Source organism: Zootoca vivipara, chromosome 14 (genome assembly GCF_963506605.1).
Source record: "Zootoca vivipara chromosome 14, rZooViv1.1, whole genome shotgun sequence".
NCBI lineage: Eukaryota > Metazoa > Chordata > Lepidosauria > Squamata > Lacertidae > Zootoca > Zootoca vivipara.
This window is the reverse complement of record NC_083289.1, coordinates 950,295-965,887: the sequence shown is the minus strand read 5'-3', so window position 1 is coordinate 965,887 and position 15,593 is coordinate 950,295. Positions and strand designations below refer to the sequence as shown.

The 15,593-nt window shown below is 49.4% G+C and overlaps 1 protein-coding gene across 1 annotated transcript in view; it reads right to left on the bottom strand.

Annotated features, from left to right (window-relative positions):
* ACSBG1 (acyl-CoA synthetase bubblegum family member 1) overlaps positions 1–3,071 on the bottom strand; it is a 29,696-nt gene extending 26,625 nt beyond the window's left edge. The window contains exons 1-2 of the mRNA XM_035137911.2: positions 2,954–3,071; positions 1,757–1,818 (exon numbers count right to left, since the gene is read on the bottom strand). Coding sequence (XP_034993802.1) covers positions 1,757–1,818; positions 2,954–2,976 — 85 coding nt within the window. The 5' untranslated portion in view covers positions 2,977–3,071. The remainder of the gene's footprint in view (positions 1–1,756; positions 1,819–2,953) is intronic.
* Positions 3,072–15,593: the final 12,522 nt, after the last annotated feature.

The window sequence follows — 15,593 nt, the reverse complement described above, 5'->3', positions numbered from 1 at the left end:
GAGGGAGGGAGGACTTGGATCCATGGATGGGGAGACAGACACTTGGTCATCATGGAGGTAGAGGGTTTGACAGACAGAATAAGACAAGGCTTAGCCCAACAACAACTCACTTAATTCTCAAGCAGCCCCCAGAGCAACATTTGTTTCTAACCCATGAAGGGGGGGGGGGAGGTGAGAAGAAAAGAAAGCCTGAGAGGCCCTCCAGAAGGTGCTGCATCCTCAGCCGAGAGAAAAATGAAGGCGAAGGTCATTTTGCCACCAAGGCGTGTGAAATATACTCGGAGTCGAGAGTGAATTTCATGCTCAGTACATAACAGCGTGGAAAGGGAGAGGGAAGGAAAGTCAGGGGGAGGATTGGAAAGGGATTGGAAACTCTCTGGTGGAGCTACTCTGGATTTCCACCACCACACAACTAGGCTCATTCCAAACGGGGCCTCTGTATCCCTGAGCTAGACACTCTCAGGGTCCCTCTTGTTTGGAATTATTGAAGGTGCAAAACCCCGTTGGTTTGTTTTCCCACCAGGTGGGAGATACAATATTTGAATGCTCTTCCATATAAGAACTTCCTGAAGCCAGGAAATTAACACGTCAGGTACAAAGGATCTGGCCTTGTCCTCTCATTGCTGTGCTACGTTTCTACTTGCGCAAGTACTTGGGTATCTGAAGATGTGTGCATGCACACGAAAGCTCATACCAATGACAAACTTAGTTGGTCTCTAAGGTGCTGCTGGAAGGAATTTTTTTATTTTGTTTCGACTACATCAGACCAACATGGCTACCTACCTGTTAATTGCACAAAGTCATTCATGTGGGACAGCATTGAGGAACATGCAGCCCAGTGGCACACTATATCCTCAGTATATAGCTTTTTGTGTGCATTATATGGTGGGAGAACTGCATTGTGAAATTCAACAAAGTGCAAATGTCAAAGGATGGCTGGGTTTCTGTGAGAATACTATTTGGGGAAGTAGGAATAGTTTTGCCTTTCAATGCAAACTGACTCAAACTGCCCCACCCCACCCCCCGTTAGGGAACCCAATGCTGGACTAGACAGGATTTTGGTCTGATCCAAGAGGGCTCTTCTCCCCACTGAGGAAGTTGCCCTGCACAAAGGAGGAACAGACACAATGGTGAAGCCCTTCTGAGCCCCAGAAGCAAGGAAGCCCCCTTTGAAAGCCGACTCCGTTCAACAATGGCATAATGCCCCCACAGCAAGAAATGGCAGAGCGCCATCGAAACCCTGCACAAAGTTGTTGAGGAACAGAAAAGCCATTCTAGGTCCCCACAAAAGCTCCTTTATTCTGCAGACACCAAAAACTAGTTCATTTTTGTTGTTTTCCTGATTGTGCTTTGAGTGAGAGAGGTTGCAGACCACAAGAGGGGAAAGGAGTCGCTGCCCCATTGGAAACTCTGTGTGCACAGCAGGGAGAGGCATGAAACTCAGGTTAACAGTAGAAAAAGTTTCCACGGACAAATCCAAAAGGCTCCCATCCAACTTATGTGGGAGAAACTGCCAGTGCACTCAGGAGGATGGTTTGGGTTGTGCTGGAGGGGCAGGAATAGGTGGGCGTTTCCTGTGCTTTAACAGTTGCTCTCCTCCCACACTTACAGTACCTGAAAGCAAAAATGGAGGCTACACCTGGAGCAGGTTAACTGGCCTCTTGTGTGTCCTCCTCCACTCCCCCCTTTCACAGAAGGCCCAATTGGGCAGTTATGTACTGCATTTGGGGTGTCTCCTTTCCGGACATAGGTTTACCTGAGGAATCTTCTGGCCCTGTTCCAGAATCTTTCCAGTTGTTCTGTGCTTCTGACAAATTCCTGAAGAAGGGGGAAGAAAATCCTTTCATTAAAAAGTCTGTAGACAGAGTTTTGCATGGACTCAGAAGGAGCATATCACCAAAAGAAAAAAGGAGATAGATTTGCATAAAATGTGATTAAAAAGGAATGTTTTCACCTGGCGCCAGGCCATTCCACAATTGAGACACCACAAAAAGGCCCTTTCTCATCTTGCCACCCTCCAGATCTCTCAAGAAGGAGGCACACAAAGAAGGGCCTCAGAGGATGGTTGCAGGCTCCAGGTTGGTTCAGAGGGAGAGAGGCAGTCCTTGAGGTGCGGGGGTCCTGAGCCACATAATAATTTCAGTCTTGTTCCTAATTAGGAACAAAGCAGTGCAAATCGTCTCACTCCCATAACAGCAGTTTTTGCTGCTGTGTGTACATGTATGTGGTTTGCAGAATACCTTGCGATTCTACAAAACTTTCCCCTCCCCTGCCTGCCCCTTTTTGCATGCATTCTTATGACTTGGCTTCACTCCCAACTGAGCAGCACTTGTTTCCATGTCGGAATGCAAATTGCTTCATTCTCTCCGGTTCTATTTTCTCCATTTACTGGTTTCAGGTGTGTGTGGCTTTTTTAGGTGGGGAGGAGATAGAATCACATCTATGTACTAACATACATAGTATGCTAATGTTAGAAGGTTCAGCAACTTAAAATTATTGTTTGATTGTTGTTGTTTTTATTTAAAAAAGGTGCAAAGTAGCTATTTTTTGAAGGGCAAAAGTTCTCTTTCCCAAGTCAATGTCAGCAAATGAGAAACAGTGTGCAAACTTCCATGTCCTTCAATTGACAAAGAATTCTTTGTTTGGTTGTCCTTGTTACCCGCTTAAAATGAGCAACCCATAGCCTGCTGATTTACAAGGAGCTTTCACTGAAATACAACATTTACTTCACCTTCTTGTTGCCATGGAATGAGAGAGAACACTCATTTAATTTCTTACAAGAGCAGAATTTGGTCCGTGCTCTCAGAATGCACAGAAAATCAACCTTCCTCATGTTCACTCAAATGCAAGCCCCACTGTCTTCGGTAGGTCTTGCTCTCCCTGGTAAGTTTGCATTGGACGGCAGCCCCGTTTCTAAGGAAAGAAATATGGATATTTACAAAAATTACTTTACCTGATTCCATTGCTTTCAGTCATTCTCTCCGCTTATTGTTTTATCCTTGATGGGAGTTGGGGTAGGGGTGCCACTTCTTTGGCGGACCAATACTGGCTTCAAATATGCTAAGAGTTTTGTATGGCCAGGCAGAAATGAGCTGATACGACTTAGGAAACCAAGAGCAAATGGTCACTTTCTTAGTCAAAGACGTAATGCAATAGGAGGAGACTCAGAGTTCCTAGGAGCCATTTCTCACTAACCATGCTCAAACATGTATCAATGCTTGGATGGTGTTCAACAGCTACAACTTTCCTTTGCCTTTCTTTAATTATCCATGAGAAGAATGTCAATGAGAATGTTGCTTTTTAAGATGCAAATTCTCTCTCTCTCTCTCTCTCTCTCTCTCTCTCTCTCTCTCTCTCTCTCTCTCTCTCCCTCCTCAGTTCAAATTATTCCAGTTCCCTTATTTGAATATTATATTTTGTAGGATAGCGGCTCTCCTTCTTTCCTTCTATAGGACAGAACTGGATCTCAGTCACTGACTTGGGGGAAAAGGGTGTTGAAATTCTTAAGGCATTTCTGCAACAGACTGACAGAAAGATGGAATGTGGGGCACACATCATTCAAAACCCAGATTCATACTGCTTAATCTCAACATGGGAGAATCTGCAGCTATTGTGCAAAATTTGTGAAATGAAGTCCTCCAGCTCTTAAACAACAGCAACATATACGGTATGTTTGTTCAGATTAGGGGTGACTAACCTGTCAATTTCAGTTTCTCATTTTTCTAACACCAGGTTCAGTGAAAGGCCTTCCTGTTTTTCCTCAGTACTGTATTCTCTGTACTTAACCTGAAGCGTACTTAACCTGAAGCGAACTTGCCCATTGAAAGTAATGGAAAGTGGATTAATCCGTTCCAGATGGTCCGCGGAGTACTTAAACTGAAGCGTACTTAACCCGAGGTATGGGTGTAATTGGTTCTGGAAGTCCGTACTTAACCTGAAGCGTACTTAACCTGAAGAGAACTTTCCCATTGAAAGTAATGGAAAGTGGATTAATCCGTTCCAGACGGGTCTGCGGAGTACTTAAACTGAAAATACTCAAACCGAGGCGTACTTAAACTGACGTATGACTGTATCTAGGAATTTTATTCCAATACAATATGGGATGGAAATCACACATCCAGTATCTACTTAACAAGGCCATGCACTTCTTCGGTTCTTCTTTTGAGACTGAGCCTTACACGTCCCCTCGGCCTTGAAGGTGTTTAATGTCAAAGTAGTAACCCCCCCCCCCCCTTGCCTATGCTGCCCCGCTCTGGGCTGCACTGACGAACCTTGCACCCTTAGAGACGTTGCAAAATCAATTTCTACGTAGGCTTCTAAAGCTTCCCCTGTGTGTGAGTAATGCATCTATACGCCTAGAATTGAAGATCCCCTCATTAGAATCCCTCCTGTGGAAAAGAGTCTTTAATTATTGGATAACTCTTTGGCATAGACTACCAAGCCATTATCTCACCCAATGTCTATGGTGAGATGATTTTGCAAACCCCTGGACTAGCAAAATCCATGCTAAACTTCTGCTATATGGAATTTCTCCCATAGACATCCTAAATCTAGATCTTACTTCAGCAAAAAGACTTATTAAACAAAGAATGGATGATATTGAGCTACAACGTAACATTATGCTGGGTGAGGGGGTCTGTTCGCCTGTGAACATTGGCATTACTCCGATACATCATGCCCCAGCATATCTATCCTCCCTCACCACTGCTTCCCACAGATTTGCTTTCATTAAAGCAAGATTTAATGCCTTCCCCTCAAATGTACTGAGACATAGATTCGCCAAGGGCCAGGTGTCTGCTCTATGCGTTAAATCGTTATTTAATAGTGAAATTGGTCTATAATTTTTTATTGAGGTCAAGTCCATCTCTTGTTTTGGGATTACGGTTAGGTTATATAGGCCTCTCTCTTTCATTTAAAATGAATGAAAATTTCATTCATTGTAGCTTGTAATGGTGCTAATAATTGTTTATTTAATTTTTTAATAATATTTGGCTGGCGATTTCCCTGTTTTTGCCTGATTAATTACTTCTACTTACTTCCAATATCTCTGAAGCTGTTTGGGGGGCATTTAGAATTACTAATTTCTCATCTGTGATTTTTGGTAATTTGCTTGCTCTCAGATATTCCTCTATTTCAATCTTCTTTTCTGGTCCTGTCCTATATAGATCTGTGAAATATTTGAGAAATTCTTTCCTAATCTCCTTTGGGTTATCTATAAGTTTTTCCTTAACTTTAATTTTACTTATAATATTTTTCATCTCATTTTATTTAATTGCCATGCCAAGAACTTCCCTGGTTTGTTAGCATACTCAAAATATTTTTGTTTCATTTTTTAAATTTTCCACTATACTTCTTTATTAATGATCAATGAATATTGTGTTTGTAATAATTTAATAGCTTGATGCTCCTTACAATGTCTAGATGGTATGCAATAGTTGTTAATTAGTCCTCTCAACATCAATCCAGAATCGTCTGTTGAGTGTTGAAGGAAAAGGCTGCAAGGACAAAGAGAAGCTTTCCCCAAGTCCGATTAAATGTAGTCTATCTTCTTTTTGTGATCAGTTATTATTTCCTTCCAAAGTTCCAAATACTCTGGTCTTCACCAATCACTTTACTTGGCCTGATTAGTTGCCCAACCTCCAGCTATTTCCAGGCACTCACCTTTTCCATGGACTTTTTTGTCCAAAGTTAGATGAGAGTTCCCCTCCGTAGGTTTGGGTTTGATTGTGAAGTTCCAGGTAGTTCCAAATAATTCCAAATAGTTCAGTAAGGTATTTTCCAAATCAGAAACTGTACAAAGTTAAAGATCAAAATTATATCCAATATTCTATATCATGATTCAAGTTCAGTGTTCAAGTTCAAGTTCAAAGAGTATATCCCATATTCCAATAAGATAGATATTCTAATGAAGCTTTTTTTAAAAAAGGCTTTCTCACCAGAGGTTTGGCAATCTCCCACTTACAAATAGGGAAAAGCAGGATATTCCAGGATCAAATCAGAAACCAGACAGCTTTTGTAAGTTTGGGGCTGTCCTTGGAAAACAGAGACACTTGGAGGGCCTGAGATAGCCCATGTGGAATTGCCCAGATGTTGCAGAGTCCAGCATATGTCAGCTACAGCCAACAGTCAGCAGCCCTGTTCTGCCAGCCACGGCAGGGCTCAGGGGCGGGAGAGGCCAGCCAACCAGCCGAGTCTTAGGGGAGGAGTTGCCTGACGGCAGAGTCCGTATACAGTGGTACCTCGGTTTAAGAACAGCCCTGTTTACAAACTATTCGGTATACGAACTCCGCAAAACCGGAAGTAGTGTTCTGGTTAGCGAACTTTACCTCGGTCTATGAACGGAAGCTGAATGGTGGAAGGGCACCTGTGGCGGAGGCCTCCTTAGGGAAAGCGCGCCTCGCTTTAAGAACGGCTTTGGTTTAAGAATGGACTTCCGGAATGGATCAAGTTTGTAAACCGAGGTACCACTGTGCAAGGTCCAGTCCAGGAGTATCTCAGTTCACATAGTCAGACAATCTGGGGGTCAAGAAAGCCGAGGGTCCAAGGTCGCAAGGAGCAAGGAGCAGCAAGAGTCTAGTCGGGAATGATCAATGTTGTTTCCAGCAAGTCACTGAGCCTGGAAACCCTGCTTCAGAAAGCTGGAGCCAGCTGGTTCTCATCAGGAGCAAGAAGGCTGATAAGCAGCAGGTAGAGCCACTTTGTCTTCTGCTCCTTCAGCTTCTGGCCCATGACAGGTGGGAGTTGCCTTCCAACAGAATCTGAAGGGCTCCAGGATGGCTGTCCCTGCTCCAAGGCTTTAATTCTGTGCATGTCTTCTTGGAAGCAAGCCCCACAAGGCTCACTAGGATTCACTCCCAGGTAAGTGTGTTTAGGAGTCTAGTCCAAGTCTGCTTTGGAATGGTGCGTGCCCCCCTCAATCTGATTGGGGCCCAATCCAGCACATGAGTGTGGTGACCTGCAACGACCTGGAGCCAACCCAGCCAGGGCCTCAAACCAATGCAGTGGTCCTTGTCTGGTGTTTCATAGGGACTTCACACCCGGGCTGGCCCACCCATGAGGCAAGGTGAGGCAACCACCTCAGGTGGCAGGATCCACAGGGGCAGCAGTTCTGGCCTCCCACCACTGCTGCAATGCGTTGGTTGGAGGTCAAATCCCCCCTCCCCTGGCTGCCTCTCCAGTGGCCTCTTGGAGAAGAGGAGGTGCTGCTGGGCTCTTCCCACCACTGATCCCGACATAGATTTTTATTCCCCACCCCACTCCCTCTTCCTCCTGCAGATCCTCACTCACCCCTTCTTCCCTGCTGGCGAGGGGGGGGGGGGCATCATTTTGTGGTTTGCCTCAGGTGTCCAAGTCTTAGGGCAGCTCAAATTTCTGTGGTCCAAATTTGCATCTCTATCTCCCCCCGAATCACTCTCTCTCATCATTTGCACAGGCATTTTTACTATTGAAGTTGTTTTAATAAATTGTGGCTTTGCTACATAGATTTTGGGGGGGGCAGCTTTTGCTGTGGCAGAGCAATTTGCTCTGCATTAAGTCAGTAGACAAGGCAGTATGGAAATATTTTAAACACATAAAACAGACCTCACTCTTTTAAAAAGTCCATGTACACACGCGCAAACACACATATTTTTAGGATGACCTGAGAAGGAAAAGGAAGCAGAAAATCAGGAGCAACTGTGTTCCTAAGCGACCATAAAGGTCAAAGGGGAAAACATTCCATTCATTCCATTTGACAGTTGGCCAGAGGAAAGGCTGCTGGTGGTATTCTTCAGTGGTTTCTGAAAGGATGGGATGTTTCTAAACTCTCTGTTGTTTTTGTTTTTCTCCAGCAGATCTTCCGTTGTTTACACCTGCCACAGCTAAATCTGCCATGTGCCCATTTGGACAAGATGTCTTCAAACATCACATTTGTTAGATGAATTCTCACGTAAAGGCAGGTATGTCGTGTCCTGGGCACCTCTCCAACAAAAGATTCCAGCTCATGGTTGTTTAATAATAATAATAATTCAGTCCATAGGAGCCAACTCCTAGGCACTAAGATCCCTTTCATGGGCATTGCCATTCAAATGGTGTAGGTGTGCCACGTCATGTGATCGATTATGTGGGGTGGGGCTTACCTGCCCCCCAATATTTTATTCAAGTTGGCACTCCTGATTCAGTCCCTGGACATTTTAAAGGACATTTCAGATCACAACAGTCAATGTTCAAGCTGGAAGGTGTGCAAAGGAGGGTGACTAAGATGATAGAAGGGTCTGAAAGCCAAGCCTGATGAGAAGGAGTTGGGTAGGTTTAGCCTGGAGAAGAGGAGATGAAAGCCATCTTCAAATATCTGACGGGCTGTCACATGGAAGATGGAGCAAGCTTATTTTCTGCTACTCCAGAGGGTGGGATCCGAACTAATAGATTCAGGTTACAATAAAGGAGATTCCAACTACGGTAAACAGTCTGATTATAAGAGCTGTTCGACAGTGGAACAGACTCCCATGGAAGGTGGTGGACTCTCCTTCCCTGCAGGTTTTCAAGCAGAGGTTGGATGGCCACCTGTCATGGATGCTTGAGCTGAGATTCCTTCATTGCAGGGGGTTGGACTAGATGACTCTTGGCAAAATGATGGTAAATGATGCTCAGTGCAAGCACTAGTGATGGGCAACTCCCTTTCCCCTCAGTCTAGGTTGGAGTGGCTCAGAAATCCCTCTTGTCCCAAAAGAAGTTTGCCGTATTTTTTAGTCCAGTCTTCTTTTGGAAATACATCTTAGGAATGCTACATTACCCAGGTGCCCTTTTGTGCTATCAGTGCAGTATGATGAATGAAAGATGAATCAGCTGACAATTCTTCCTGGGCGCAAATTTGAATCCAAGCCAGAGAAGAATTTAGGAACACATGATAGGACTTGATTCCATATTGTCACAGTGGCCGGAGTGGACTACTTCAGAGTAACGACGCTACGCAGCTCTGCATTTTATTCTTTTATTGGTGCTGCGTATTTACAGTGCTAAAGTCATTGCTATTTACACGGAGTGATGTGATCAGTCGGTTTCAGAACCTCCTAATGGCTTTTGGCGCGTCTTTCTCCAACACAAAAGCTTTGGCAGACCCATCCTCTTTCCCCTCCTCTTTCTGCGTAGTTCTGGCGTTGGGGGGATGGGTCTCCCTCCCTTATTCGCCCCTTCCTGTCCCACCTGGGACCCTGGCTCCTCTACCTTGCCTGAGCCTCGGACACGACTTCCTGCTTCCCCACTGGAATCGGAACTCTCTCTGCTTTCCCCTGTGCTCGGTGATTGGCTTGAACTCAGGAGGGGAGGGACTTCGCGATATCCCCTGTCCCTCACATCCACCCCCCTCCCAAGCTCTCCTTCACCCCTCCCCAGGTCCCCCCCAGGTGTCGGTGACGACTGGAAGCCTAAGAACTCAGTGCTTTCCGAGCCCGTTGGTGTGAACACCTCCCCCCAGTCCTGCAAGCCCCCCCCTTCCGCCTGGGAGGATGGGAATCCCAAAAAGTCCGTGGCGTCAGAGCTGGTGGGGGTAAAAATGTTCTGCCAATCTGCTCCTTCCTCTGACTGGGTGGATCTCGGTGACACCCATACCTCATCCTCTGGTTCCTCAAACTCCGCTTCCCAGCGCCATGGTGAACTGCTCTCCCGTGCTTCCTCCCCCTCCCCCTCCCTTTCCATGTGCCAGGGCTTGGGTCTATGGGGAAAGAGGGCGTGAAATTCTTCTACCAGGAATTCCTCCTGTATCTGAGTGGCTGGGACCCATTCATTCTGGGACGGTGGAGCATCCTCCCATGCCATGAGGTACTCCAGTCCCCCCACCCCCCACCTTGAATCCAGGATGGCCGTGGCCTCATTGAGTTGCTCCCTGCCTTCCCTCTCCCCCCCTCCCTCAGGGGTTTGTTCGCTGTCTCGGAGCCTGCTGCTTTCCCTGTACGGCGACAGCAGCGATCTATGAAACACAGGGTGCACCCTCATGTCCTCTGGCAGTGCCAGCCTGTATGCCACCGGGTTGACCTGTTGCGTGACCGTGAAGGGGCCCAACCTTCTGGGCGCCAGCTTTTTGCATCGTCCTCTGATGGGAAGGCCCTCCGAGGACAACCAAACTTTGTCCCCCACCCTAATGACCTCCCCCGGTCGCCTGTGGCGATCTGCCCCCTTCTTGTACGCTTCCTTGGCTCTCTCCAAGTGTTCTCTGAGCTGCTGGTGCACCGTCTCCAGTTCCTCTGCCCAATCCTCAGCCTGTGGGCCCTCCTCCTCCTCCTCCCCCTCCCTCTCTGGGAAAGATCTGAGGTCACGCCCGTAATTGGCCTTAAAGGGCGACACCCCTGTGGAGACGTGCACCGCATTGTTGTAGGCAAATTCTGCCAGTGGCAGGCGATCCACCCAGTCCGTTTGCCGCTGGCTGACGTAGCATCTCAGGTACTGCTGCAGAATGGCGTTGACCCTCTCCGCCTGTCCATTGGTCTGCGGGTGTCTAGCCGTCGACAAGCTGACCTCCACCTGCAGGAGGTTCATGAGCCGCCGCCAGAACCTGGAAACAAATTGGCGGCCACGATCCGAAATAACCCTTAAAGGTAATCCATGCAGTCTGAATACGTGATCCACAAACAGTTTGGCTGTCTCTTCTGCAGAGACCGCCCTGGCACACGGTATAAAGTGGCACATTTTGGACATGAGGTCCACCACCACCAACACTGCGGTCTTGCCCCTGGACGACGGCAGGTCTGTGATGAAGTCCATGGACACTACTTCCCACGGCCTGTGCGGTGTGGCTAAGGGCTCCAGCAAACCTGCTGGTGGCGCTCTGACCACCTTTGCCCGCTGGCAGGTGTCACAGCCCCTTACATAATCCCTCACATCCTCCCGCACCCCTGGCCACCAGAAGTGTCTCATGACTAGGTGAGTGGTTTTATCCCTCCCAAAATGACCCGCCGTTGGGTTGTCGTGCATCTGCTTGAGGACCGTACGTCTAAGCTGGGTGGTGGGCAGGTACAGTGCACCCTTGTAGAAAAGCAGCCCCCTGCGTTCTGCAAAGTCGTTTGCCTGCTCCCCCCCCCTCTCAGTTCTCTGAAGATGCGGTTGGCAAATTCATCCGCTGCCGTCAGTGCTGTGAGTTCTGCCTCGCTCACCACTGCTGCTCCGCAGGACCAAGCTGACGGGGGGAAAATGTGCCTGGGTGCCGGTGGCGCCTCCTCCTCCATGTACTCTGGCTTGCGGGAGAGGGCATCCGCCCTGACATTCTGCTCTCCCGGGATGTAGTGTATGGAGAAGTTGAAGTTCGAGAAGAACTCTGCCCACCGTATCTGCCGCTGGTTGAGCACCCTGGCAGTTCTCCAGAACTCCAGGTTCTTGTGGTCTGTGCACACCTGGATGGGGTGCTTGGCGCCCACCAGGAAGTGTCTCCAGTGCTGGAACGCAGCGTGGATCGCAAGAAGTTCCCGATCAAACACCGTGTAGTTTCGCTCTGGCTGGGTCAACTTCCTGGAGAAGAAGGCACAGGGTCTCCACTCTCTGTTGGCGTCCAGTTGCAACAAAATGGCGCCCACAGCTTTATCAGAAGCATCTGTCTCCACGCGTAGGGGCGCGTCCTGAACCACGTGGAACAGGTTCTGGTCTGAGGCGAACACCCTCTTGAGGCTTTCAAACGCTGCTTGCGCCTCTGGTGTCCACCTGAACTTCTGCTTGCCTCTCAGGCAGTCAGTGATGGGAGCCGTAACGCGAGAGAAGTTCTTGATGAACTTCCTGTAGAAGTTGGCGAAGCCTAGTAGGCGTTGGGCATCTTTGCGCGTCCTGGGGCTGTGCCAGTCCAGGATGGCCTGCACCTTGTCCTTGTCCATCGCCAGCCCCTTGTCTGACAGCTTGTAGCCCAGGAAGTCCACCTCCTTGGTGTGAAACTTGCACTTCTCCAGCTTCACATACAGGTGGTTCTCCTTCAGGCGCTGCAACACCTCCCTGACATCTTTCACATGCTGCACTGGGTCATCGGAATAGATAAGGATGTCATCCAGGAAGACCAAGCATTTCCTGAAGAGGAGGGACCCCAGGACGTGGTGCATGAAGGCCTGGAAGCATGCTGAGCCCCCTTGCAACCCGAAGGGCATCACCAGATATTCAAAAGAGCCCAGAGGCGTGAACATCGTGGTTTTCCATTCATCGCCTTCCCGGATCCTGATCAAGTTGTACGCCCCCCTCAGGTCTAGCTTGGTGAAAATCTTGCCCCTGCGTGCCGCTGTCAGGAGATCATCCACTCTGGGCATGGGGAAAGCCACTGGCTCTGTCACTGAATTCAGCCGTCTAAAATCCACCACAAGACGGCGCTGTTGCGTGTCTTTCTTGTCCACCCAGAAGACCTGCCCCCTGCTGCCTTGCTTTCTCTGATGAACCCCCGCTTGAGGTTCTTGTCGATGAAAGCGCGCAGATCCTCCAGTTCCTGATCTGACATGGCGTACAGCTTGGCTGGGGGTATAGTTGCCCCTGGCACCAGGTTGATCTGGCAGTCAAAAGGCCTGTGCGGGGGTAGGTGGTCGGACTCCGCTTCGCTGAAGACCTCCTGCAGGTCCCAGTACGGCTTGGGTATCGCCTCACCCCCTTTGACGTGCATGGTGGCCACCGTGGCTATCGGAGGCCCCTCCCCTGGTTGGTGCTGCATGCAATGTTCCAGGCAAAAGTCCGATCCAAAAGTGATGCACCTCTGGTGCCAACTGATGGAGGGGTCGTGGCGCGCCAGCCAGCTCATGCCCAAGACGATGGGGGGGTCTGAGATGGTGGTGACGTTGAATGCCAGTGTCTCTGAGTGCCTTCCCACCGTCATTTTCATGGGGGGGGGGGGTTGATGAGTGATGGCCCCTCCCAGCAGCTCTCTGCCGTCAATGGTCGCCACGTGCAGAGGAAAATCCAGCTGCAGAAGCTGGATCTGGTGCTCTTCTGCAAAGGTTCTCGAGAAGAAGTTCGCTGACGCCCCACTGTCAATTAGGGCGAGGACCGTCAGGGGATAGCCATTTGGGAGCGTGAGCGTCACTTCTAGAACCACTCCTGCTCTGGGAGGGGTGGGCTGGCTCTGCTCCTCTCTGTGCGGGTGGGTGGGCTGGGGCTGTTGTCTGCTGACTGTGCCTGGCTGCTGCCCCTTGTCTCCTGCAGCCAGGCTTTCCCGTTTCCCTGCTGTGGTGCTGCGTCAGTGGGGGAGGGCATAACCGTTCCCGCCTTTCCTTGCCACTCCCTGCGATGTGGGCAGTCTCTGACGAGATGCTGGGGGGAGTTGCAGAGAAAGCAATTCCCACCCCTTCCCTCCTTGCGTCTTGGCGCCGCTGGGGTTTGAAAAGCCCGTGCGCGCGCGCTATCAATCTGCATGGGTTCCTGGTCCTGACTGGCCCCAGGCGTGGCTTGAAAGGGTTGTTGGGGGAGTGGCTTCTCCTGCGACCGTGGGAACCAAGCCCGCTTTGCGCGCGTTGCTTGCTTGTCGCTCCACCGGGATTCCTGTCTCACCCCCACCGCCAGAGCTGCTTTGCTCAGCTGATCCATATTACTGGGCTTTGGACCTCTCGAGAGCTCATCCTTCACCTCCTCATGCAACCCCAAGTAGAACGCTGCTTGCATTGGGGGTGACTCGAGTTCCCACCCCAATCTGTGCACCAGCATGGTGAATTTCGCCCAATACGCGCGAACTGTCATATTTCCTTGGCGTAAATTATGAAGTTCCTCCTTAGTCTGGTCCATATGACTATCGGACGAATACATCGTTTTCAAACCTTCTAGAAATAGTTTGACATTCTTCATGCAAGGATTCTTTGTTGCGATTAACGGTCTTAGCCACTCCCTGGCTGCCCCGGTAAGGTGCTCCACAATAAACGCTACCCTGTGCTCATCATCAGGGAACTCAGCGTGGTGCAGCTCAAGAGCATACACAATCTCAGTCTCAAAGCCCTGATATTCCCTCGGGTCTCCATTGAACTTGCTTACTAGCGTCCCGGCTCTCCTTCCTGGCAGCACTTGGACTTGGGGTGCCCCTCCCGCCTTGTTTTTCTCTGCATCCAGCTTGTTTTGGAGGTCTACCGCCACCGCCCTTAATTCCTGCTCTCTTTCCTGTAGCGCTCTCACCTGTTCCGCAAGTTGTAGCCGGTCGTCCTGGACCTTCTTAGTCTCTTCTTTAGCTGCCTTCAATTCCCCCTGCGCCTGCAGCGACAGCTGCTGCAGTTCTTGCTGGGCTTGCTCCGCGATCTGCCGCCATTTCTCCGCCTCTGACACGCTCATCCCGGCAACTCCAAAGTAGCCCAAAAAGGATTAGGAGGTTGCTGTCACAGTGGCCGGAGTGGACTACTTCAGAGTAACGTCGCTACGCAGCTCTGCATTTTATTCTTTTATTGGTGCTGCGTATTTACAGTGCTAAAGTCATTGCTATTTACACGGAGTGATGTGATCAGTCGGTTTCAGAACCTCCTAATGGCTTTTGGCGCGTCTTTCTCCAACACAAAAGCTTTGGCAGACCCATCCTCTTTCCCCTCCTCTTTCTGCGTAGTTCTGGCGTTGGGGGGATGGGTCTCCCTCCCTTATTCGCCCCTTCCTGTCCCACCTGGGACCCTGGCTCCTCTACCTTGCCTGAGCCTCGGACACGACTTCCTGCTTCCCCACTGGAATCGGAACTCTCTCTGCTTTCCCCTGTGCTCGGTGATTGGCTTGAACTCAGGAGGGGAGGGACTTCGCGATATCCCCTGTCCCTCACACATATAAGTGTATATATAACTATTATTTAACACTCCTAAAGCACCTTAAAAATCTTAAAAAGCAGAGACATCACCTTGCCAACAAAGGTCTGTATCATAGCTGTCAACTTCCGGATTGGAAGCGCGGCACCGGATGTAACTTCTGCACATGTCCAGACATGCGCAGAAGCGATTTCCGGTGCCCAGACATGGACAGATCGGCACTGGAAATCGGTTCTGTGCATGCCCGGGCATGCATAGAGGTCTTTTCCGGCAATACTCAGCAAGTGAGTGAGCAGCCAGCGCCGACAAGCAAGGCATTTCACAGGGTGGCGGCAGCGGGAAACGGATTGAAATAATGGGCTTCCCGCAAAAAACGGGAGGGTTGACAGCTATGATCTGTATAGTTAAAGCTATGGTTTTCCCAGTAGTGATGTATGGAAGTGAGAGCTGGACCATAAAGAAGGCTGATCGCCGAAGAATTGATGCTTTTGAATTATGGTGCTGGAGGAGACTCTTGAGAGTCCCATGGACTGCAAGAAGATCAAACCTATCCATTCTGAAGGAAATCAGCCCTGAGTGCTCCCTGGAAGGACAGATCGTGAAGCTGAGGCTCCAATACTTTGGCCACCTCATGAGAAGACTCCCTGGAAAAGACCCTGATGTTAGGAAAGATTGAGGGTTGGACAGTGTTCTCGAAGCTACGAACATGAGTCTGACCAAACTGCGGGAGGCAGTGGAAGACAGGAGTGCCTTGCCATGCTCTGTCCATGGGATCACGAAGAATTGGGCACCACTAAACGACTAAACAAGGGACGTGGGTGGCGCTGTGGGTTAAACCACAGAGCCTAGGGCTTGCCGATCAGAATCATAGATGATTCTAAGTGTGATCCTGTCCTCTAG